At 48.3% G+C, this 24,125-nt stretch overlaps 1 protein-coding gene across 5 annotated transcripts in view; it reads left to right on the top strand.

Annotated features, from left to right (window-relative positions):
• The window catches only part of LOC111851223 (FYVE, RhoGEF and PH domain-containing protein 4-like), a 33,332-nt gene that overhangs the window by 7,772 nt on the left and 1,435 nt on the right, over positions 1-24,125 (top strand). Inside the window, exons 1-17 of one of the 5 annotated variants that reach the window (XM_023825925.2) lie at positions 2,849-3,349; positions 7,153-7,236; positions 15,854-15,964; positions 16,427-16,586; positions 17,974-18,364; positions 20,534-20,623; positions 21,093-21,238; positions 21,356-21,512; positions 21,749-21,887; positions 22,027-22,085; positions 22,600-22,746; positions 22,841-23,013; positions 23,100-23,130; positions 23,209-23,292; positions 23,381-23,506; positions 23,678-23,821; positions 23,913-24,053. In XM_023825925.2, coding sequence (XP_023681693.2) covers positions 3,016-3,349; positions 7,153-7,236; positions 15,854-15,964; positions 16,427-16,586; positions 17,974-18,364; positions 20,534-20,623; positions 21,093-21,238; positions 21,356-21,512; positions 21,749-21,887; positions 22,027-22,085; positions 22,600-22,746; positions 22,841-23,013; positions 23,100-23,130; positions 23,209-23,292; positions 23,381-23,506; positions 23,678-23,821; positions 23,913-24,053 — 2,517 coding nt within the window. In that variant the 5' untranslated portion in view covers positions 2,849-3,015. Of the gene's footprint in view, positions 1-2,848; positions 3,350-3,436; positions 3,495-7,152; positions 7,237-13,633; positions 14,006-14,165; positions 14,394-15,853; positions 15,965-16,426; positions 16,587-17,973; positions 18,365-20,533; positions 20,624-21,092; positions 21,239-21,355; positions 21,513-21,748; positions 21,888-22,026; positions 22,086-22,599; positions 22,747-22,840; positions 23,014-23,099; positions 23,131-23,208; positions 23,293-23,380; positions 23,507-23,677; positions 23,822-23,912; positions 24,054-24,125 lie in introns of those variants that run through there. The other 4 variants (XM_023825930.2, XM_023825928.2, XM_023825927.2 and 1 more) reach the window with 4 other exon arrangements.

The following is a 24,125-nucleotide window of genomic DNA, read 5'->3' as shown; positions in this document are numbered from 1 at the left end:
ACATTTATCCAGGTCATTTATCCAGGGTCACAGGGGACCTGGACCTTGTGATATGTAGCATAGTGGAGGTACACCTTGGATGGGATGCCAGTCCATTGCAAGACACACACGTACAAACACTCGCACACACATGCACTCACACACACACACACACACACGCACGCACATGTAGGGTAAACATATCCTTATGGGGACCGCTCATTCATTTCAATGGGAAAAATGCTGACGCTAACTATGACAACCTTAACCCCCACCCTGCCCTAACCATAACCATAACTAACCTAACAAAATACAAGAGTTTTTGCATGTTTAGTTTTTTCATAGCAGTCACCGATTTTTATAAAATAGAGTTTTCCCTTATGGGGACCAGGTAGCTGGTCCCCATAAGGGAAAAAAAAACGGATATTTATTACGTTATGGGGACATTACGTCCCCATAAGGATAGGTAAACCCATTCACACTCACACACGCAAACACACACACAGATGCACTCACACACGCTTGCATACAAACACACACAAATACAGACAGATACACACACACATACACACACACATGTGTTTGTATCCATATCATTGTGGGGACTCCCCATTCATTTGTATGGGCATAGCCATAATCCCAACAATAGCAACCTTACCCCCTACCCAGCCCTAACCTTAAATTAAATTTGTTTAATGAGTAAACAAATTACATACTTTTGACTTTTGACATTTGTAGTTTTTTGATTACAGTCACAGATTTTTTATAAAATTAAATTTCCCCTTGTGGCAACTGATTAAATATCCTCACAATGTCAAAATAACAGGATTTTAGTTAATTCATGGTCACTTGGTCCCCAGAATGGGACACACGCCCACACACTCACACTAGGGGCAGTGTGTAGAGGCCAGTTAGCCTGACTGCATGTGTTTGCACAGTGGGGGACGCCCCCGTAGCCCATGGAGAATATGGAGAATACATGGCGGAGGTGGGGGGGGGGTGCTGTCCACTGAGCCACACTGCCCCCCCATTAGTCTTCTCACACACAGTAATATCTGTAATTAAGCTGCATTGGTGAGCAGTGATTTATGCCATGTGATTGGACCAGATCACACATGCTGGTTCACTCCAGGACCAGACCTGTAAGTCAGAGTGCTTGCAGTTTGGAAAATAAAGGGACATTAGCACGAGCCTCCTGGGCTGCCTCTCGGCCGCGTCCCTGATCCCTTGCAATTCTAGCTGTTTTCTGGTCACGAGCCACTAACCAACTAGTGAAGCAAGTGATGTTTCGACATCAAGCTGGTCCCAGAGCTCGAGCCTCCGCTCCCCCCCCCCAGCTTAAGGTGGTTTAGTCCAGCCCGCATCAGGAAACGGCGCTGCTGGATAAATGACATTTAGCATAAAAGCTTATTAATTATGCTTTCGGTATGTTCTCATTACGCCGCTCTCCTGCAGGGCCGGGGGCTTATAATGAACCGATTATGACTTTCTGTGATGCCGATCTGTTGGCTGGAAGAAGCTTTGGGTCCCTTTTTTAAACGTGAGGTCTAATTGCGTCCAGGTTCAACATGAAAGACGGCGAGCACCGGCTCTGCCCCTCCTCCAGGGAGGGGGGCTGCTAACTGAAGTGTTTTTAACCAGGTCTGAGCCCATCAGGAGCCCTCAAGTCCCCCAGGGCTTTCCTGTGGTTTGTGTTGTGTACCTTTTTATTTAATCTGGTAGGCTGTTTGATCAGAAAATGAACAGTAGGGGGCATCGCTGTAAGTGTGGGTCCACTTCTGAGGATGGTATCATGCCTGGGGAGCAGGTTGAGTCACAGTTGAGCTCCCTGACTACTCCTGCTCTGCATCTGCACAGATTAACAGGCCTTGACCACCATGGTAAATACCTCAAATAAGGCCAAGACCTAACCAGCCAATCAGGGTCACAGATCCTAACCAGCCAATCGGGTTCACAGATCCTAACCAGCCAATCGGGTTCACAGATCCTAACCAGCTAATCGGGTTCACAGATCCTAACCAGCCAATCGGGTTCACAGATCCTAACCAGCCAATCGGGTTCACAGATCCCGCATGGTGGAATGTGTTTGGGATGTAATGGGACAGTCAGCAGCTAGCGATTAGTGTGTCATGGCTGCTGCAGTGGGACATGGAAGAACCCGTCTCACAAATGCTAATTTGCACAATAAACTGTAGAATACATCCTGTCTGAAGAGTGTAACTGTATCTAACAGGGATAACAGACATTTCCTTTGGCAGTTATTATGGCTTGTCCACCTGGTTCCTCTGACCTGCTGGTGGTGCTCCAGTATGGACCACTTCTCTGGCACCTAGCATGGAAGGGACGAGCTGTTGTGATGTTAGATATTTCAGTGGAAGCTTCTCCCCACAGTGTCCTTGGCCAGGGGGCTGCTGGGGCTGCTGGGATTGGAGCACTGGTTCATCTGCATTCAGAGGCGCTCGGCCGGATGGTTCCACCCCTTCCTGTCGGGGCTTTGAAGGCGCTGTGGTAGCTCAGGACCCCCCACCTTGCTAATCTGTGCAGCTTTTTGACTCTGTCTGTCTCTCCTTTGTGTACCCCTCCCTCCCTACGCTTTACAGACTGTGTGTGTGTGTGTGTGTCTGTGCGTGCAGGCTGTGTGTGTGTGTGTGCGTGCAGGCTGTGTGTGTGTGTGCGTGCAGGCTGTGTGTGTGTGTGTGTGTGTGTGCGTGCGTGCAGGCTGTGTGTGTGTGTGTGCGTGCAGGCTGTGTGTGTGTGTGTGTGTGTGTGTGTGCGTGCAGGCACGCGTCGGCCAGCACCTGCCAAACGACAGCAGCAGTGTTGCTGCGGCCACTTCCCCTTCTTCCCCTCTGACAGACCTCCCCAGCACAAAGGCGTCACTTGTGTGCATCCGTACGGGCTCTCTGTGCGCCCCCCGTCCCGTGTCCCCCGGTCGGCAAGATGCAGCGATGCTCGCTTTTGTAGAGTCAGAGAGGGAATTTACCCAGAGCTGCTGGGCAAGCACCTCAAAGCTGTGAGTGCTGTCTGTCCTCAGATATGCCATCGCCCCCCCCCGATCTGATGGCTGGAGAGAGGAAGAACGAGAAAGAGAGAGAGAGGGGGGGAACGTGGAAAGGAGAGAGGCAGCTAGCAGTGGCGATTCAGCGTGGACCCGAACTGCAGCGCAGACCTCAGCAGAGAGAGTGTGACTGTGCAGGGTGTCTCACGGTCGAGCACAGCCTGGATTACAAGCAACTCCTATCAGCTCAGTCTACTTCCCCAGCTGTATCCGGCTTCGCCCGGCTACCCTCACCTTCCCTTGGCGGTAATCTACCGCCGGTCCCGCATACTCCTGTGGGACGGACGAGGCTCAGACCTGGCGAACGGGAAGGTACGTTTCAGAACGAGGAAGGACGGCTGCTGGTAAACAAAAGGGCGGGGGGGGGATAATATTGTCACTGTCATTTTCAACAAGCATCCTCTAGTAGGGGGAATGGTAATTATAGAGTGTGTTTCACGGCTCTGCGCTGCTGGAGGTAAGACATGCACTGACCAGACTGATTTTACCTGTTAATCCACTGAGTGATGTTTCATGACAGAGATGTGCTTGTATCAACAGGGAACAAGTTTAAGGTTGCTTGACGCTGTGGTATTTACAGATTCTTGGATGTTTAAAACAAACAAAAAATACTTGTATGGTTTAAGGACAATATCCAAATGGGTTGTGAGGTCCTGAAGGACAGATCTGATGTTTGGGGTTAAATGTATTTCGGGGTTCTGTGCTGCCTGGGTCCGACAGAGCGGGACCAGGTCCTGCTGACGGTGCCTTTAACCAGTCCGACGTGGCATAGTGACCCGCAGCCCCAAAAGAGCTCCCCCAGCCTGAGAGGACAGGCAGGATGTGTGTGTGTGTGGGGGGGGGGGTTGTGGAGATCTAAGGGAATTTGAGGGGGGATTAAATGGGGGAACGGCTCACAAAGGGCAGCCAGCAGAGGAGGAGGGGGGGGCTTTTCATCAGCACGCCTGCTGAGCTCAAGTCCTCAGCCTCTAATGAGGCGTCGCAGCAAATGGGGACGGGAATCAGGCTTGTTTCGGGGGTCCGATCTCTAGTGCAAAGCCGGCCACTCTCACACCTGCATGCAGCTCGGCCCACACTGCTCTGCTGGTGCTCAGAGCAGCAGGTTTCACTCTTGTGACACAGTTTCTTGCGATGTCTGTGTTTTTTTTATAGTTGTAGAGGAAGCACCTGGGGGTGAACACGTTTCTGTTTGAGTCTGCGTCTGTCCTTCAGGTTCAGACCGTGAGGATGGGCTGTAACCTTTTCAGGGGGCAAAGTTAGCGATTTTTCAGTCTCCAGTCTTTCTCTTTCAGCCTGACTAATGGGCGTCACGCACCCCGAGTGCTGGGCCCGTTTCCTGCCAGTGACCGGACCTCTGGATCCGTTCCGTGGCCACATTCCCGGCCTGATTGCTGAGGTCAGGCTCCCCTCCTCCCATACACAAGGGCTCTTTCATGATGCCTTCAGTGAGGAACATTCTCTCGTTCATCTGCTCTTCCGTCCGTGCTTTCGGGCCATGCGATGTGGCCTCCCCAGGAGTGGTGGTTCTTACTGTGGCACGGTCATTTGTCCACTTCCTCCGTCGTTATTCCGTAAGCTAATCGCAGAACTGGCTTGAGAGAGGGGGTCAGGGAAGAGGCAGCATATCGAAGGGGTGCCTCGAGTTGCGTTTACCGCTGCCTTTACTCCCCCAGGGTCCCCGAGTCAGAGACCTCTGCCTCAGAATAGGGTCACTGACTCAAAGCGACTGACGAATGCACTTTCTTCACGATCTTGTGCAAAAGGGAAGTGGAAGTAGGAAAGGCAAAAGTCCACCTGAAATAGAAGCACAGAAGTGTGTAAGTAGTGGGCAAGTGCTGCCGGGGTGGACAGCAACTCGAAATCGCAACACAGGAAAGTTTGATGTGTCCCGTGTCATTCACTGCAGGTTGTGACCTTTGTGCAGAGCAGCTGGGCAACTTTCCAGCAAAGCTGCGTCTTGTACTCAGAATTGATCTCTCAGGTGCACTGCAGCAGGGGCCTCAAGACTAGACGCTCTTTGCATGGTTGGATTGTGGCCGTGGAGATCCGCTTGCCTGTGAGGTGTGAGCGAGGATCTTCTCGAGAACTTCATAGTCGTCGTCAGGCTCACTCTATCATGAGCAGGACTGTTCTTTATGGAAGAGTCACTGTTTATATTTGCGTCCTTAGTTTTTATTTGCTGTGGCTGAGAACCTGTGGTGGTTCAGATTGATTTGGAGATGATCTCATTATCACCACAACCTGTTTGGAGTGAATCTCCTGCATGTGGGGATTCATTTTCTGTGTTTTCTGTGCTTTAACATGAAGATTGATTTTGAAAATGATGATGTAGATGCAATCATTTTGGTTTTTGCAGACCTCTTTTAGCAGTTCATTGTGAACTGTTACCGTGTATTGCATTGATCCCATTGTGAGTGGATTTCACAGCCGAAGTGTTGATGTTTATTGTGAAAAACTCTCCTGTACGTTGCGTGTGGGTGGCCGTCGTGAATGGAGGCTTGTTAGCCAGCCTCAGAAGTGTGGGGGGGGGGGGTATTCCATTCTCGCTGCACCTCTTCATGACACCACTTTCCTCCCCCTGGATTCGAGAAGCATGTGATGAAGACTAACTGTTCGCGGAACCAGGTTTTGCGTAGAGGGTGTGACTCATGTCAGCAGATATTTGATCACATGGTGGACATCTCGTCGTTTGCTGAATTATAGAGCTCGGCTTCTAGCTGGGTCATAGGTGCCACAGAGGAATGAGGTGCTCCATCCACAGATCCAACCATCTAAGCACTTAGCCTGGTCAGTGCCACAGGAAGGGCCTGGAGCCTATCACAGGACAGCAGTCTGGAGGACACCGAAGATGGGATGCCAGTCTGGAAGGAGAGATCAACACACAGTTCTGCTATTATGTGACTTTTAGCCTGAAAATTATCCATCAAATGTTAAATAGGGGGATGATATGAGTATAACACAATTTGATCTGCAACATGTTTACGTTTTGCATTGTGGAAGAAGATCTGAAGCACTGGTCCGTGAAGGCGTTCCCCACGGCCCCCTGGCTCATGTGTTTTGTTTTGGAAATATGTATCTTCATCATATCTGCTTCTCTGACATAATATCGGGTGAAGAAGGTGACAAGAAAGTGTCTGAGAAGAGAATTTCGGATATAGATATTATTAAATTTGATAGTGTTGGATAGACATTTGGTTTTGAGTGATTTTCCCCAACCCTGTTTTTTTCTAAGCTGTTTTTCTATTGTGCAGTTTTGTACAAGGCAAGGTTTTACGCAAACATATCTGGTGTAGAAATCTGAGAGAAGGGAAGTCTTAAATACGCATTTCCTGCCTTCACTCAGGAATTAATGCATCTGGTCAAGTGTTTCCTGGTCAGAGAGCTCATTGGCTGATCTCCCATCTGGGTCAGACACTTTACTGCTGGTTCCTGAACACCAAATACAGATTCAGGAACCTCAAACCTTCATACCTTCATGGCTTTCACCTCCATTACCCTGACCCCATATTGTCGTTTGGGTTTGTCCTTCACCAACAGGGTGGCGCTGTTGTCACTCCTCTTGTAGGAACTCCATTGTTTCTTGTCAGGCTTTACTGGGTTGGGCATGGCCAGATGCTGGGCCCTGGATTGCTGACCCGCTGGCTGATCTAGATGGACGTGTCCAGATGGTCATTGGAGAACCTATAATCCTAGGTCTCAAAACACTGAACCCTGTAGACATCCGGTCCCCTCCCTGCTACCATCATCTGGAAGAGTCGTTGCGTTTTAATTTCGAATTCTCCAAGCAAAGCGATTTTACATGTGGCAGAGTGCCCTGATTACTAAGCAGTGGCTAAGTTTGCCTTCAGAATCGGTGCTGAAGGTATTCTGTCATGAGGCCACATCCTGGCTGTGACATTCAGTGACATGGCAGCAGGTGATATGTGGTTCTGTGACAAAGGCTTTCTCAAACTCACTGATCACATCATGTTTAACTGTGTAAGATAAATGCACGACTGTACGCTTGGTCAAAGTAGTTGTAGTCGTGAGTCCTGCAGTCTTCTAAAGCACTGACATTGGTGCATAGCTGGGTGTGAGTTTTGTGTCAGGCACTGAGTGGTTTGTGTTTATTTCAGAGGCGAATGACGTCCATGCGTTGGTGGATGAAGAGGCTGATGGTGGTGAACATCGGGTGAGGTTGAACGCCTTCCAACATAAAGGTAAGGGCTCGTTTACGGCCACTGCCCTCACACTCCTCACAGGGTCGTCTTTCTCCTTTTGGTCCAATTCGTCTTCATGTGATGACTTCATCTGGTTGACATCAGAGGCAGCTGCGTTGAGAATGGACGTGTTGAGCAGGCTTAGCGAATGACGTGGGCAGCTGTGAACCTTCACGCTAATGTTTGTCCTTAGGTACAGAGCAATTCTGTACTATTACATTTGTTGAAACAAAGTTCTTCTAAACCTCTTCAAAGAAATGTAACGTCCTGTGTGATTTATGTGGGGCCAAGATGAGAAGCTATTTTGGAATGAAGTGTGTCTTGATAACTGCAGAGTGTTAACCTCAAAGTGGTGGTACCGTGGGCTGCTTCCGAGCTACTGCAGACCTTCAGTTTTTCAGAGTTAACCTGCCTTTTAGGTTTCAGATGTAAAGGAGATTTCAGGGCCCAGGTACAAAAAGTGGCGGGGAAAAGGCTTCTGTACATGGTGGGTGGGATTATCATCTGCCGTTGGTCATCCATTGGTTTGATCCCTTTATTATGGGTTTTTATTGGTTCCCGATGAATTAAACCAAACATTGATAGGTCAGGTAGCTGTTATCATACCTTCTATTATTTTATTCATTTATCTGATGGTTTATGTGTCTGCCCCGGGATGTGAACCTACAACCTTTACATTGATTAGCACAATGCTCTGCTTGTTGAGCTACCAAGGATGAGACAAGGCCCTCAGCTGGTCCTGATGTGGTGACCCTCCCCCCAGCAGTGCATGGAATGGTGAAAGCCAAGCAGTGGGTATTTAACAGGCCAGAGGGTGACCGGTCTTCAGAGCTGAAAGGACACATGGCCAATCTACAGGGCAGCATCCCTAACTGGGAGGCTGGTGTTCCACTAAATGAGGAAGAATTCACAACAGATGGCAGGTATATATGTCTGCTTTTTAAGTACACCATGAATGAGAACCGCGAAGAGCATCTGATAGCACATTCTCCCAGTGCTTATCTGGCTTAGCCACCTGCTGTCTAGCGAGAGGCTACGCTGCAGTGCCCCCGGTGGCGGAGGCAGGTGCTGTTCACTGCAGCAAGGAGGAAGTTAAAGCCTCTCATTGCCAGTAAATTTAACCCAGCGCATAAATTGTCGAGGTGGTGCGTGCAGGCCAGAATGTGACAGATGTTGGCGTGAATTCCGGACTAGAAATGTGGCCGTTTGAACTTTTAGTTGTTTGAAAGAACCAAGTGCTCTTCAATTTTATAAAAATATACCGTTGGTCCTCCTTCTCTGTGAGGGATTGGTGCCAGGACCCCCGGCAGATACTAAAATCCGCAGATGCTCAAGTCCCTTATATAAAATGTCATAGTATTTATATTTACACAAATACGTACTGCTCAAATAACACGGGGACATACAGCAGCCAAATAAATGACTTGATAATGTAAAATAAAATTCTTTTTTTTTGCCTTCACTCTAAAGACACGGGATCATATGCCGAATTTAAAACAATATCTTTCATCATCAGCACAGTAATCATCACAGCATGGGTAAATGGGAAAGGGGAGTCTCTCTGGCGTTCAGTCTCACCGATACGGCAAATCCGAAGGATAGGAGCGTTTTACTTTTCTTGAATATTTTTCGATCCATGCCTGGCTGAACCCGAGGATATGGAGGGCTGGCTGTATATATGAAACAGGCTGTCAGTGACGTATCGCCTGTGCGACTCAGGACCACTCACACATACAACTGGAAAGAACAAAACGTAAATGTATGTGAAAATAAACTGCGGCTAGCTGAACGCCTGGCAGTCCTATCCTACCTAGCCGCTTACAGGATATACACGTGTGTATGTAATAACTGATCAACAGTAATAAAAATTTTGAAAGAGAAGTTACAGAATCACGTAAGAAAATGTCTAACAAGTCTACACTGTACTGTATAAACCAGGGGATCTCAAAGAAATGGACCGCATCACATTTTTGTTAAAGTCAGCATTTCAACTTTAATGAATTAACAAAAACTTTTGGTATTAGACATCAGTTTATAACGCAAACAACGTTACCCACTTCAGTCAGCTGGCTGGGGTAAGATTTTCAATTAGCGACAAGTTTGCACAAACACAGATGTAGTAGTTTTGGTGAATGTGATTAGTTGTTGAAACACCACAGCAACAAAATGCGTCCCCTGTCTTTAACCCATATGTGACACAGCAGGGGGCGGCTAATTCAGCACCCAGGGAACAGCACTGGGGGTAGGACCTTGCTCAGGGTAGCCCAGTCGTACCTTGCCAGTGGGGGATTCGACCCAGCGGCCTTCCAGTCACAGGAGCACTTCCCTAGCAGTTAGGCTACCGCTGCTCTTACCACCGTCACAGTTTGCAAACTACTCCAGCACTTCTGATGTAGCTAATTTTAGGTTTGTAATGGAATAGATTTGTCGTAAGGTTTCTTGCGCGAGAGTCTGAAAGCATGAAAGTTCACAGCCCTGTTTAAAGGCTGGTTTAACGCTGGCTGATCCTTTCGACACTTTGTCATTTGGGAGGAGGGGGACTAGGATGAGTTGTGTGTTTCGGGTTTGGTGGTTCTACATTGTATTTTTGCACTTAAAACCACATTAAGCCTTTTTACGTCAACCATATTGATATATAAGGTGCATCATCAGCTGCGTCCGGATTATCTTGTGGTTTGGCCTGTGGTCCGGACTTTGAGAATCCCTGGTATATACCAGTCCTGACATATGTCCATTTATAAATACACCCTGATGTGAACGTAACCCAGACACAAGTCGGGGACAATCTGTACGTGGGTCCTTTGAAGGTAAGAGGAAGTCCCTTTTTCACTCCCCCACCCCCCCCCCAAGCCGGCCAGGGTGTCCTTAGCGTGTCTGAGCCGCTACGGGTGGGTCACCAGGGGGCAGTGAGGTTCTCGCCCACACGGGCCTGCAGCTCTCGGCCTCGGTTTGTTCACACTCTGGGCCGCATTTTCCAGGTGCCGCTAAAGGGAAAAGCACAGGAGAAAACAGATAACAGCGTCTCAGAGGCAGCAGCACAAACTTCCTGCTCGAGGTGCAGCTCAAGCTCGCGGTGGCCTTCGCTCTCAGGAATTTTAGTGTTCATCTGACAGGTCGCGCGTGCTCCTGCATTTTTGTGCCGTGATACCGTAGTCACATGGCCGAGTTTCCCAGCGAATGAGCTGCAGGAGCTGCATGAGGGGGCGGGCGGGGCTCCGATCCTGGTACAGATCGGTGCGCTGTCGCGGGCCGTGAACTTAGACCCCGCTGGCAGGTTCAGGTAAGCGGACGGATACGATTTGCTCGTTTGCTCGGTACCTGCTTCTCCTGATGCCAATGCTTTTTGCTGACAGGGTTTAATTTAAGTTTCAGGAATGTTAACTGCAAAGTCCTCCAGGCTTTTTTTTGTGCCAGTTTAAACCTAGTTTATTTACATGCGTCTTGGGTATAAAAGCAGTCTATTCCAGTTTTTTTCTTCTTTTTACTCCTTGATGGGATCACCTGCCTCTGGACTATTTATTAAGGTTCTGTGTGAATGAGGGCAGATCTGGGGTCTGCCGTGTCCTCAGAGAGGAGTGTCGGGATGGGCTGACCGGCCACTTGCTGCCTCGTGCTACTGTGATTCCTGTTCTTACCTGAGATGAAGGCAGACATATCGTATCTCCCTGCTGTCTCACAGACTTAGTAAATGTTAAATCTGGTTTTGATAAGGCCCCGCCTTAATGTACTTAAGCAAAAACATGTCTGTCTGCTCCACCTGCTAATCTGGACTTGCTGAGTATCTTACCTGGGGCTAATGCGTATTTCATGTCATGTAATGCTTTGCTATCTGTGCCACGTACAGTCCACCGTCAGATGAAACGATCTTCCTCCTGATCTCACCGTGGAACATTTATTACACGACAGACACAGCAGTGAAAAACACAGAGTGATCTGTGGTGCAAAAAAAAATCCTGTACAATTATTAATAATTTAAGGGGAAGAGAGAGAGCAGGAAGGCCACTAGCAGTTTTTAGTACATAACATCCCATGACATAACGTAACAAACTTTCCACATTAGACAAACAATAAACAGGCATGCTGCGTAACCCTGGGATGTTTGTGCATGGAAGTTCTGTCCACATCCCTAAAGTGGAGCTTCGCAGTCAGCCATTGAGAGTCTCGGTTGAGGATCACATCACTCAGATGGCCGCCCTCAACACGTGCTGGTGGTTGCATTCATGAACAGGCCCAGAGCTCAGGTCTCTCTCCCTAAGCTTGGACACAGTCGGGGGCCTGTATGCGCAAAATGAGGACAATGTCCCCTTGTCCAGGCAGACCTGAGGAATATCTAAGTACATATCACCGTCAGTAGTGGCAGACATCTCCCCATTCGATGTACATCGTAAGTCTCTGCACACACTTCCTCATTCATGACAGCACTGTGTCAGACTTTGGTAAGTCAGGCCGTGTGCAACTGGGCAAATGTATTAGAAATGACTAATTCACTTACATAATTACAGTATCCTATGTTTAAATTCATATTTAAAATCAATTTCAAAGTCTTGTGGTGATCTAAAAATGGCTTATTCCACACCGCCATCAACATCAGCAGAGCCTTCCATAATTTCTATAATTTTTCATTCTTCCTCGCGCTGTCTTCCATGGTAAATGTGTATTTTTGTGTTCCCTACCTGGGGAAAATTTACCCCTCCTCGTCCCAGATACCCCAGGAGGTGGGGCGCTGTGGGTGGGGCTTCTGGTTATTGGAGAAGAGGACTGGGCTACGTCTGTGCTACGCTCTTTGAATATCCTTCCCCTAATTCTTTTTCACTTCTCTATTTTGTTAAATGCTCAATTTCTATGAAGTCACAGTGCCCAGCGCGGGCGGCCTCACACCCGGCAGGCCAATGAAAAGATTTAACCCAGCATCTGCGATTGGATGAGGCCGCCAGGTCAGTGAGGGTGGCACAGTACGCAGTGACTGCAGTGTCATGTCAGCAGCCAGGTTCCCCTTCACTGCAGACACAGTAATATGTCACACAGGTGTCTTTAGATGCTTTCTGCCATGTATATTTAATGTGGAAAAAGCAGTTATTTGTTTTGTCCCAGCAACCAGGTGACCAGGCCACTGTGGCTCAGAGTGTTAAGATGCTGCCTGTGTGTGGCAGGTTGCTGGTTCAAATCCCATGACTAGAAGGGTGATATGACTTTCAGAGCCTGGAGCAAGGCCCTTAATTCCCAGTTGCTCTTGGAAGTGATGCTGCTTACAGATTGTACCGTGATCCATCCATTCTCTATACCCACTTGACCTACTCAGGGTTGCGGGACTCCAGAGCCTATGGGCACAAGACAGGGAATAGCCCAGGATGGGGTGCCATCCCATCGCAGGGCACAAGACAGGGAATAGCCCAGGATGGGGTGCCATCCCATCGCAGGGCACAAGACAGGGAATAGCCCTGGATGGGGTGCCATCCCATCGCCGGACACCCTTCACACCTATGGGTGTTTTGGTAACTCCAGTTGACCTCAGCATGTTTTTGGCCTGTGGGGGTAAACTGGAGTAAACCCCACGATGACACGGGGAGAACATGCAAGCCAGTTGTTTGTTGCTTTGTATTAAATAAATAAATGGGAAGCTTGCTCTGCAAGTGATCCTCAGTCCAGATTACTCAGGTCACCTGTGCGTATAGATCAAATAGAATTGCTTTAAACCGTTTCTTCTTGAAGGTTGTGAATGTAATGCTGTAATTCTTGCTGCTGGAAAGGTTTGCATGCCTTGTGACTGGGGTATGCACTGTGTGTGTTTGTTCTTAATGAGGTGGTTCGATTCTGTGGGCGCCTACGGGGAGGATCTGAGAGAGAGTTGGTACGAGTGGCTGGGCTGTGCGGCTGACCTTAAGGGGTCGTGCTCAGTCACAGCCCCACAAATAGCAGAAACGCTCGGCCAGAAATACAGACGCCCCCTCAACGTAAAGGCCCCCAGAGCCACAGGCAAATGCAAAGACAGACTGTTATCAGCCATGATCACTGCCTTCATGAAGGCTGTCAGCCGCCTGGGGTCGGCTGCATGGAGGGAAGTATTTCACTTCCTCTTTCACTCAGTCATGTGATCTGGGCTCCAGCACTGACCTGCGGAGGCTTCAGGCCACTGGAATGCATGAGAGGCCCCTGAGATCCTGTGACCTCTCCTGGTTCTGAGCCTAAACCTGACCTTGATTAAAGCCAGAATTTGGTACCTGGGGTCGGTCCTCCAGCTGAATCTGAAGGACACAGTTCCATGTCGGTATGTTTCTGCAGTGATCTGTTTTCTGGTAACCACCTACTCCACGTCAGTGAGGACAGGTTACTTCAGGTTTTACAAACTTCTTTAAAACTGAAAGCTGTGTTTGGCTAATTAGTTCAGTTCTTCTTGCACTTTAACTGGTTTGTTTCGTTGATTGAAGGACTCGTCCAGCTGTTTCACGTTAACATCAGTGACATATGCATGATTGAAGGAGACTGACCAATCGGCACACAGCAAGAACTCAGCGCTTAAGTGAAATCCAGGTCTTTTTAATTGAAATGGCAGTTTACAAACCCTGTCCTATCTCAAAATGTCCTCCCTGACATGGTTTATCTGGACAATCTTTCCTCTGAGATAGTCAGGAAAGTCCAGGACCATAAAAAGCTGTAAATAAACAGGACAGATTCAGGTACCTTAAACAGCACCAGAAGTGGGTTCTTCAGAGAGAGCAGCGTTTCAAGACCACATTTCAGAGTTTTAAAGACACCGAAGAGCTAGGAGTGTGTAAGCTGACCCGGTTAATCAGAATCAAACATTTTCTATCCTCAGTGACTCCAAATAAGCCTGTTTATTTCAGCTTGTTAGATGTTTGCTCTTAGCCAAGAAAATATATGGTGATTTTTTTTTTGTTTAATTGTCTGATCTGTGCTTTCAACACTTACAGTCCCTCATGGAGCAGAACTCAAAGTAGAGAATATTTAAGAACCAACAGCATTTGGTTCTCTGTCAGAAAGGGCTCCCTAGTGCCAGTGATGTGGGGGACATATCGGCAGAGGCCAGGAATCCATGCCAGCCGTCGGAAGGTTGCCGGTTCAAATCCTGTGAATGCTAGGAATGATCCTACTCCATTGCGCTCCGAACAGGGCCCTTAACCTGCACTGCTTTGTCCTGGGTATGATGTTAACCTACATCCAGCCCTGCAAGCAGGTCCTCCAACTTACAGGGAAACATTTGGGGGTTGGTGGCAGGATTGGCACTCCAGCCAGCAGAAGAAAAGCTCACACTGTTCCATTCAGCCTAGTGTGGTCCTGAGGTATCACCTGCTGCACGGCTGCACTCGGGTTCTCATCCCTGGGGTGGTTTGCTCTGTGGTGGGTGCAGCAACGCGCCATATTGGTTCATGCTCCCTACCTCCTCCCACCGCCGGGGTAAATTTGGTCCCCCTCCCCAGTGCCTAGAGCCGACCGGCTCGCTGGATGCCGATCGGTCCGAGATTTCGGGGGAGGCTGCTCAAGGCAGGCATTTCCCTCCGCTGCCTTATCAGACAGGGAAGTAACACTTTTGCCAGGTCTTGGTGTGAGACTGGTGTGCAGCACACAGGCGTTTGTGGGAGTTTTCACAAAGGTCCTCTCTATAAATATCTTGGTTTCAACAGGATAAATGTGGCTATTAATGTGAATTGCTGAAAACGAAGGAAAATGTCATGCAGCTGTGTAAAATGTGTTGGTTGTAGCATGAGTTAATGTCAGCTTTTGACATTTCCAATAGGTCATCCATATTAATTGCATCCAAACTGTTTAAAGGGGGTGTTTTGGACTCAGTTCGTGTGTGTTATTGTTTTGGAAGAAGGTGTCATTAACTGTGCGGTATTTGTTTAAACTCCAGAATTTTTACACAGCATGATTATAGTTAAGTTCTCCCCAAGCGAGCTCGATGGGCCGAATGGCCTCCTCTCGTTTGTATAGTTCTTATGTTCTTATATGACTATAGTCTTGGTGTTTGTTTTAATGGCTCCTTAATCTTGTTGTATCTCCTTTTTTCCTTTGCACTGTGTTGTCATTCAGCTCTGGAACCAGTTTTTACATCAGTGGAAAACCAACACTTTGAAGTACCGTTATTTTTGATATAACCGGATGTTTATCGTGGAGGTTAAACTTTTTAAGGTGCACGATCTTTGGAGGGAATTTTGGATGGATTGATAGAAAGGTAGAATTACGCTTTGGCGGAATTATGGTAATATGGTAATGCCACAGGATCTGAAAATCTTGGCGACCAAAAAAAATCACTCGGCAAAATTTATCACTGTGATATTTCCAAATACCAGAATGGCGTTGCTTTTGAAAATACCACCTCAATTGCCTTGTCCAAGACTCAGCATGCATTGTGTAATATCTATTCTGTTCTGTGGCGATATGACCTTACCAGGAAGCAGCCATTAAGGAAATGCCATAAATGATTCTGTCATGGTTTAGAGGTCTTGTAGAGCCTTACGACTGAGGGCCCTTATAGGACTTTCGCTTGCCTGACCGGTAAGCACAGTGCTATCAAACAACACGTTTACTTCTGTCAGAAACATCCAGCTAAACAGCATTCCAGTTACCTTCACTAACACGCTGCGTTCTGCTTCACCAGCCACTATCCGCCAGCCCTGTGAACGTGTCCCATCCGGCGAGACAGCCAGCCATGTGCCTGGGAATGGCGAGAGGTGTTTAAATGGACGGGGACTGCCGCCCAAACCACCAGGTACGGGTCCAACCCGCACCCCCCGATCTACAGGCACCACTTTGCCACAGGAGGCATCTGTTCACTTAACATGCGACAGGAAAATGTACAATGATGCTCAAAGTCAACTGTATCGTCATTGCGCTCGTGCACCACGAAATGAGGTTGCAGACCCTCCGACTGAGAGTGTCAATCATTCTGAAAGTAATATGATAGAAAATAGAATAGAATAAGTAACATTTTTAAAAAGTGCAATAATTGTGTTGCACCGTGACAGTATTTGTCAGTACTTACCTAGTAAGTTGAACAGTACTTACAGTATCTGTGCTGCAGTGTTTGGCACATGGCATTATTTATTTATATTATATATCATATTATTTATTGGCTATAGCATTAGTTCTGTACTTGTCATACTTTCTTCATGGAAACATTTCTGTTGCCTCCCTGTGGCCCTTCTGTGATATGGCACTTTTCCTCCATCAGTGCCTACCAAGCCGCCTCAACTCCAGAACCTGCTGACAGAACTGCATCCAACTGCTGCCCAGACGGGAGATCTCGGAGGCGCAATGGAGGAGGGCAGGGTCAGGATCCGGGAGAGGAAATCCCAGGTGTCTGCCCTCATCAGCCGCTTTGAAGAGAACAGGTAGGAACTGGGAATCTTGGGCAGAGCACAGTGCAGGACAGGGCTGGGTATCTGTCAGTGTGGGCATCTCCGCTGACCTCTCTGAGAATGGTCTGGAAAGTCATTTAATCCTTCATTGTCATTATTCATACATTAGAACAGTGGTTCTCAAACCGTGGAACTCGGAGCTTCCCCAGGTGGTAGGCGAGAAAATCTATGATATAAACAGGTATTGAGCGTTTGAAATCAATGTTACATTAGGTGATATAAAATGTTCTAGTCATTTTTAAGTTGATTAAGATGTTTTTCATATTCTCTCCTTGGTTACTTTGGTTTGATCCGAAGTGGAACTCGGGCCAAAAAGTTTGACAGCCACTGTATTAGACAATATTGCACATGAGCAGTGCATGTAAGATGGATTTGCTTTTGGCACTCAGATCTTGGATTAAAAAACATTTAAGTCAATATAGCTTTTGAGACTTGACTGAGAGAGAAGAGTCTGCTGCCTAATTAGCTACACCTCAGCCAGAGTTATCTGCGGATTGCGGCACTAAACCTCTGCTGTACGGATGTCAGAGAGCGTGGGCAAATATCCCCAGATAATACCTGGACGTAGAAGGTCATGTCATCATTTCCTCCTCCTTAAATAGTCCTAATTGGGGGGGGGGAGCTGGAAATCTGCTGTTTCCTGCCGTTTGGGCACGGAGGGCAGGTGTTGGGCAGGTGGGCTGGATTGGCGATGCCGGTGGGGTTGGACGGCCTCCTCTGCCCCAGGTCGGGGGTTCGCCCAGTCAGCCACGCCGAGCTGGCCTCAGTCTGGCAGGCCTGCTTGTCCCCTGCACCCCCACAGTCAGCAGGTCAGCTGGGAGCTACTGTGTCTGTCTGTGTTTTCCTCCAGTTATTAATAATCCCTCGGAAAGGGGATTGTTCTGTTTTTTTTTTTTTTTTTTCCTCCAATGCATCTGCTTCAGGTCTTTTTCTGGAAGTGTCCGTGCCAAATTTAGCCCTCAGGGAGGTGTTTTCTGTGCGATTTAAGTAAAACAAATCAAATGTGGGTCAGGAATACAGCGGCACTGCGTACCGGCTGCCGCACTCTCCAGAAAGATCATCCTCGTTTGTCTCACTCCTTCGTTCAGCCACTTCTCTGGCCTGTAGCACATCCTCCACCAAAGCACACATACAGGAAGTCACAGTGCCTCCTTTCGCTGTATTTACCCTTCCCACACAGGCTCTAGTGCCCTACAGCTGCCCCCCCCCCCCCCCCCCACCGCCTGTTCGTTCTCTCTCTCTCTCGCTTTGTCTCTCTCTCTTCCTTTTGCTCTTTCACTCACTAGCTGTTGGGCTCAGTCTCCTGTTTCAGTCTCTGGTTGTCTGTTCTCTTGCCTCCTCCCCCCCCCCCCCCCCCCAGCGAGGTGAAAAGGGAAGGCTCGCTGCAGAGATCGCCCCTCAGATCACCCAGCTGCAACCCAGGGAGCAGACCCCCATCGAAGTGGAAGGAGCCCCTGCAGGAGAGACCCACCCTGAGCGCGAGCTCACAGACCGCGACGAATGCCCCAGAAACCGCCCCCGATGACAGCAAGATGGAGCCTCAGGCGGCCACCGTGGTCCTGGTCAACGGGGATGGAGAGGACAAGCACCCGGAGCCTTCAGCAGAGATCGAAGGCACATGTGCAGAGCTGAGTATAGCGACTGACATGCAGGAGACGGAGGAGGAGGAGGGGCAGCATGAGGATGAGGGTCCGCATGAGGATGAGGGTCCGCAGGAGGCGAGCAAAGACGAGGAGAAGGAAGAGGCAAAGGTGAGTGGTGTGGACGGGCTGCCCCATATTGCTGCTTCCCTGCTCAGACGCCGAGGCCTCTTGGGAACCTGCATTCGTGTCACTTTTGGTGGCATTTCAGCCACCTGGTCGGCGTTTTCTGCTCCAGAGGTCGCAGGGCTGCGTAACGGTAACTAAATAACACAGCTGGCTTGCATAAGGTCGCCTCATGAATAAGAGATACCACAGGTGCTCAAGCAGGCACCTGATCCGCCGCCTCATCTGAGCCCTGTCACTCATTTATTAATTCATCCTCACCTTATTCTCGGACCCGTTTGTTCTTAAGCGTGTTTTAATACCTCCGGTCTTCTTTAACTGAAGCTGAACCCGCTAGACATGACAGACGGAACGGGGTAGAGTTTCGAAGAGCGAGATAGAAATAGCTACAGGAAATGGTTTGCATGGGGCTCGTCTACATACAGAGCATAGTTTGCCCTGGGGCTCTGACTTTGTGCATCAACATCAGCCTTAATTGCGAAAGCATGTCCGCTGACGGCTCTGCTTTTTAGTGTCGATATCAGAGGTATTGCTTAGCTTTGGCTTCTGACAGTGTGCCAGTAGTAATGGTAAGATCATCCGCACCTGTCCAGAGCTTGATAGCCTAGAAAAATTCGCCTTGGCTGAAAATAGGACTCAAATAAATCCTGTTGTTCTGCAGGGAGATGCGGTGATTTCACTAGAGGACAAGTGTAGCTGTGTTAATCATTGCACCATGGTGGAGGAAGAAATGACGCTCTATACTGCTTTGTTAATGACGCTAAATATGTTTATAAATAATTAGGGTTGTGAAGCTTCGTCCTGTTGTTCACCTTACAGCTTCAGTTTTAACAAGGTCATGCAGCAGCAGAGCCATAGCGGAGTGCAGCATGTCTGCAGTCTCTGCTGTTGATGGTAGGTGAGGAGCGGACTGGTCACAGCACTATTATGGGAGTGTAGGGACAGGAGAAGAGAAGGTGATTGTGTGGCCTTCTGGAGGGTGATTGCATTTGAGCCTAGAGGAATGTAAAGGCTTGCTTAACAACAGACATCCGTTTTCCACTTGTTGGCTCATTCCTCATCCTTCCCATAATGCATCAGCATTTCGCCTCATTTCCTGCCACATTAGCCCTGCCAACAGTCAACCTTCAAACCCTTGTAGTGCCAGTTCCCATCTTAAATGCTAAGGACCGTTGTGAGAATCCTTGGCGCCTGGCGTATTTGTAGTGGGGTCGTGCACGTGGCCTTGTACAGAGGGCTCACACCATGGATTTGCAGACCATTCGTTTCAGTTCTGTCGCCATTTTAAGGGTCATGTCGTGCGGCTTGGGCTGAAGGGGAAACAGGCCAGCTAGGGGAAGTGGGCCCAGGCTCAGACTGGGCGTTCTCATGCAGAGTGGCTAAGAGCTGCATGAGCAAACCCACCTGGACACAATGGAGCTGGGTGTGTGTGTGTGTGCGTGAGTCTGTGTGTGTGTGCAGTCATTGGTTGTGTCTCCCACGGAACTGGAAGAGGCCTAATTGTGATGAAAATGGAAGTATGACAGGGGCTGTAATTTTTAGGAAGTCCTTTCAGCAGTAGAATGGTCTGATTTTATAGCCGGAAACATGGTTACGGAATTAGCCGTATTGCTCTACGTGTAGATTTCCCTACACTGGTAATGCAGAGCTGTCCAGTCGCCGCCCTGCCTGCTCCTACAGCAGCCTTTGCTTGTCATACACTCACTACTATGGGTCTTAATACTTAGTATGGTAATTTATGATTATTGAGGTAATAATTACAATACTTCATTGATTCCCATGAGGAAATACTCTTCATTTACCCCATATCGCGCTCCATGACACACATGTAAGTGGTGCCCATGGAGCTGGGGGTAAAGGCCTTGCTCAAGGGCCCACGGACGTGAGGCCGGGGCTCGAACCAGCAACCTTCTGATTACAGGCACAGAGGCTTTGCCTGCTGAGCCACACAATATCCCTTGTTATTCTCATGTCTCATGTCAGTACAGATTGTACTATAACTGTATATGTCACAAGTAAGAATGTGATTGGTTACAGCCATGGTTTAGGCAAATGAAACTCCTTTATGGGAATCCCCCAAAAAAACAGAAAACATCACTTACAGCTTTGAGGGATGATTATCAGCTCACTCGAGGACCATCTGTTTCGCTGTAGGAAAGCAATGAGGAGAAGCTGTACAAGATAGCCAATGAGCTGCTGATGACAGAGAGAGCCTATGTGGCCCGACTCAACCTGCTGGATAAGGTCAGTGATGAAGCCAGCTGCCATCCCAGCAGGCCATCGCGTTATCTGTGATCTGCTTTTGCTGTCTGAGTCCGTTTACACCCAAACATCCTTGGAGCAACAGGCTTCCCACAACTAATTGAAAGTTTTTCTCCAATGTGGCTTCCTGTTTGATCATCCATCTTCTCCGCCAATTAGCGTCTCACATTATGCCAGAAAATTTCCATTTGGAAATTCTTACAACTGATTTTCCAACTACCTTGGTTATTCTCTGGGATTGATTTTTATGGTCTTTTGGAGTTGGTAATGTTGTCTAGGGGTCTCTCCTGTATTTAATGTACATTATATTCACAATCTTTTTATTAAAGTAAAATGGAATCGTAATTGAGGGGTAATTAATACCACAGTCTTGTAGTACACAGAACAGTGTGTCAAATGAGTGGCCACATCGGTTTCCTGACAGCTGCAGTAAGACTCTGTTTTGTCACAGGTGTTCCGTGCTAAATTGACAGACGAGGGTCAGAAGGGCACATACCCAGTAGATGTGGTGATGAATATCTTCTCCAACATCTCATCCATCAACGCCTTCCACAGCCAGTTCCTGCTGCCAGACCTGGAGAAGCGCATGAGCGATTGGTGAGGCGGCTGGGACTGTTCGCGACGGGAGCGTGTTGCATTCCTGATGTGTCAGTTTGCAGTACGATGCTGGTTTACATATGTGTGGGAGTTTCACATGGGTGTGTCTCCTGCCAGGGCATCGCAGCCCCGAATCGGAGACATTCTGCTGAAGCACACACCGTTTCTGAAGATGTACGCTGAGTACGTGAAGAACTTTGACAAGGCCATGGAGCTGCTGAAGATCTGGACAGACAAGTCCCCTCAGTTTAAGGCCATCATTCATGACATTCAGGTCCGCAGAAGATGCATGGTGTTATCGCATTTAATGCATTATTCCTAAAACAAAGGGGGATCTCAACATCTTATGAAAAAAAGGTCAATTACACATACAGATGCGTTCAATCCAAGAAGCCATAGAATTTGCCATTTTTAACTAACTGGTTTACTTTCCAGACCTATGTAGCCAAGATCCAAAGTTGAGTTCACGTCAACATAGATCCTTAAGTGCTGTGCCCATTTTTCCCATAGAGCCAGGAGGAGTGTGCCAGCCTCACCCTGCAGCACCACATGCTGGAGCCCGTGCAGAGGGTCCCACGCTACGAGATGCTTCTCAAGGACTACCTGAAGAAGCTTCCCCAGGAAGCTGTAGACCGGCCAGATGCAGAGAGTAAGGCAGACCTCAGCGACATGCCTGAGATCTCCCCCCCGCCTTTTCATTACCCGTTTTGCTGTTTTTACTGCCTGTTTCAAGCTTCAGTTCCTCAGCAGTTTGTTGGTTTTAAACACTGGCCAATGTTGTTAATCAGAATCTTTGGAGATCATCGCCATGGCGGCAACTCATTCCAACAGCGCTATTCAGAAGACGGTGAGTTGGGCTATATTAATGTACCGTGTGGGTGCATTAGAACCAGTTTTCTCGTTCGAAATAGAGCTCTGCAGTGCTAACTGAATGAGTCAGTTAGCTTCGCTCTTCTTCGCTCGCTTGCATAGCCCTGTGAGGTTTAACACGGAGGTTAGATGTATGGAAACACATTTTTTCATGGGGAGATCCCGCGAGCTCAGGGTGGCACTTCTGCAAGCTCAGGACTTTCCCGTATTTTTGCTGAGAGAAACACTACCATGCTACTCGGTGACATAATACAGCCTGCAGTCGTGCTATTTTTGAGGTCCTGCTGGAAACAAATGGAGGTTCTGATCTTTATTCTTCCTCCCCTGAGTTATTAGAAACATGGTGAGCTTAGGGAGTTTATTAGTAGTGATTAGGTTCTGTTAATAAGAAAGAATATTGTGATGCTTTTGGCGATAGGGATGTTATGCTATTCCTGTGCTAAGATATCCATGAAAAAGTCCAGCTCAACTTTTGACATTTCCCTTCGAAGGAGAACCTCAAGAAGCTGTTGGAGATCTATGAGATGCTGGGAGGCGAGGAGGACATTGTGAATGCCTCAAATGAGTTCATCAAGGAGGGTAGCATCCTCAAGCTTGCGGCAAGGAACACTTCTGCTATGGAGAGATACCTCTTCCTGGTGAGGACAGAATGAAGGGCTCCCATGCAGCCCTTGGGCCTTGTTGGAGAGAGATGTCTGTTGTTCTGATCGACTCTGCCATCCACTTTTTCAGTTCAACAACATGCTGTTCTACTGCGTGCCGAAGTTCAGCCTGGTTGGACAGAAGTATACGGTCCGCACACGCATCGGCATTGAAGGTATGGAGGTGCGAGCCACCACCAATGAGGACTACCCCCACACATTCCAGGTGTCTGGGAAGGAGAGGACACTCGAGCTACAGGCCAGGTACGAATGACTGGTAATTCATCTCTGCATGAAGTTCAGGCAAAGAGTCCCTTGTGTTTAATTATCGAATGTTCTTCCTCTTTTAGTTCTGCAGAAGACAAAGAGGACTGGATAAAGGTATGCGATTTCTCAACCAATGACATCTCTATTGCTAATCCAGGGTAGTGAACAACTGATTTAGTCTCCGTTTTGCAGGCATTCGAAAAGACAATTGCCGTGTTCCACCAGAAGAACGAGACCTTCAAGACTGCATCAAAGGAGGCAGAGGATGATATGGCAGTCAGTATGCTCTTTGCTGGGCCCTTTTGTAGAAAAGCATAACATTTGAGAAGAAATCATACCCATACATTTGCGTGTGTGTGTTTAGACTGCTGAGTTGGGCAAGCGTGCCCCCCGCTGGATCCGGGACAATGAGGTGACCATGTGCATGAAGTGTAAAGAACCCTTCAACGCCCTGACGCGCCGTAGACATCACTGCCGGGCCTGTGGTTACGTAAGTGAGCCTAAATGACCCTTTTACAGACCATGTGTCATTTGGTCACCACCTGGCAGCCACATCCGTATGGCAGCCGGTATAGAACGAGCAGGCAATGAGGTCTGTGGAAAATCATATGATTCCCACATTATATGACTGTCCTGCTCTCTCTGGGGTCCCGATATAAAGGTGGTGTGCTGGAAGTGTTCAGACTACAAGGCGGCACTGCAGTACGACGGCCACAAGATGTGCAAAGTGTGCAAGGACTGCTACTCCATTCTGTCAGGCCAGACAGAGTGCGAAGAGAGAGCCAAGAAGAAGGGCATCTTGGAGGTGGGTTAGTGGGTTGGGGGCCAGTGTGTTGTCGGTCTCTCGCGAGGACATTGCCTGCCATGAGCTAATTCTTATCCCCCATCCTCCCCAGATTGAGGCAGCCCAGTTCTCGGGGAACAGCATTATGTGTGGCTTCCTACAGTACAGCGAGAAGACCAAGCCCTGGCAGAAGATGTGGTGTGTCATCCCTCAGACGGAGGCCCTGGTGCTGTACTTATATGGGGCACCTCAGGTAAGAACTCAAACTCACACTTGATGTTTGCAAGCCACACATGTCCACCCATGCCTTGGTAGTACCGACCTC

The sequence above is a fragment of the Paramormyrops kingsleyae genome, chromosome 1, assembly GCF_048594095.1.
Source record: "Paramormyrops kingsleyae isolate MSU_618 chromosome 1, PKINGS_0.4, whole genome shotgun sequence".
Lineage (NCBI taxonomy): Eukaryota > Metazoa > Chordata > Actinopteri > Osteoglossiformes > Mormyridae > Paramormyrops > Paramormyrops kingsleyae.
Note: the sequence above shows the minus strand (reverse complement) of the source record. Positions and strands in the feature narration are given on the sequence as shown.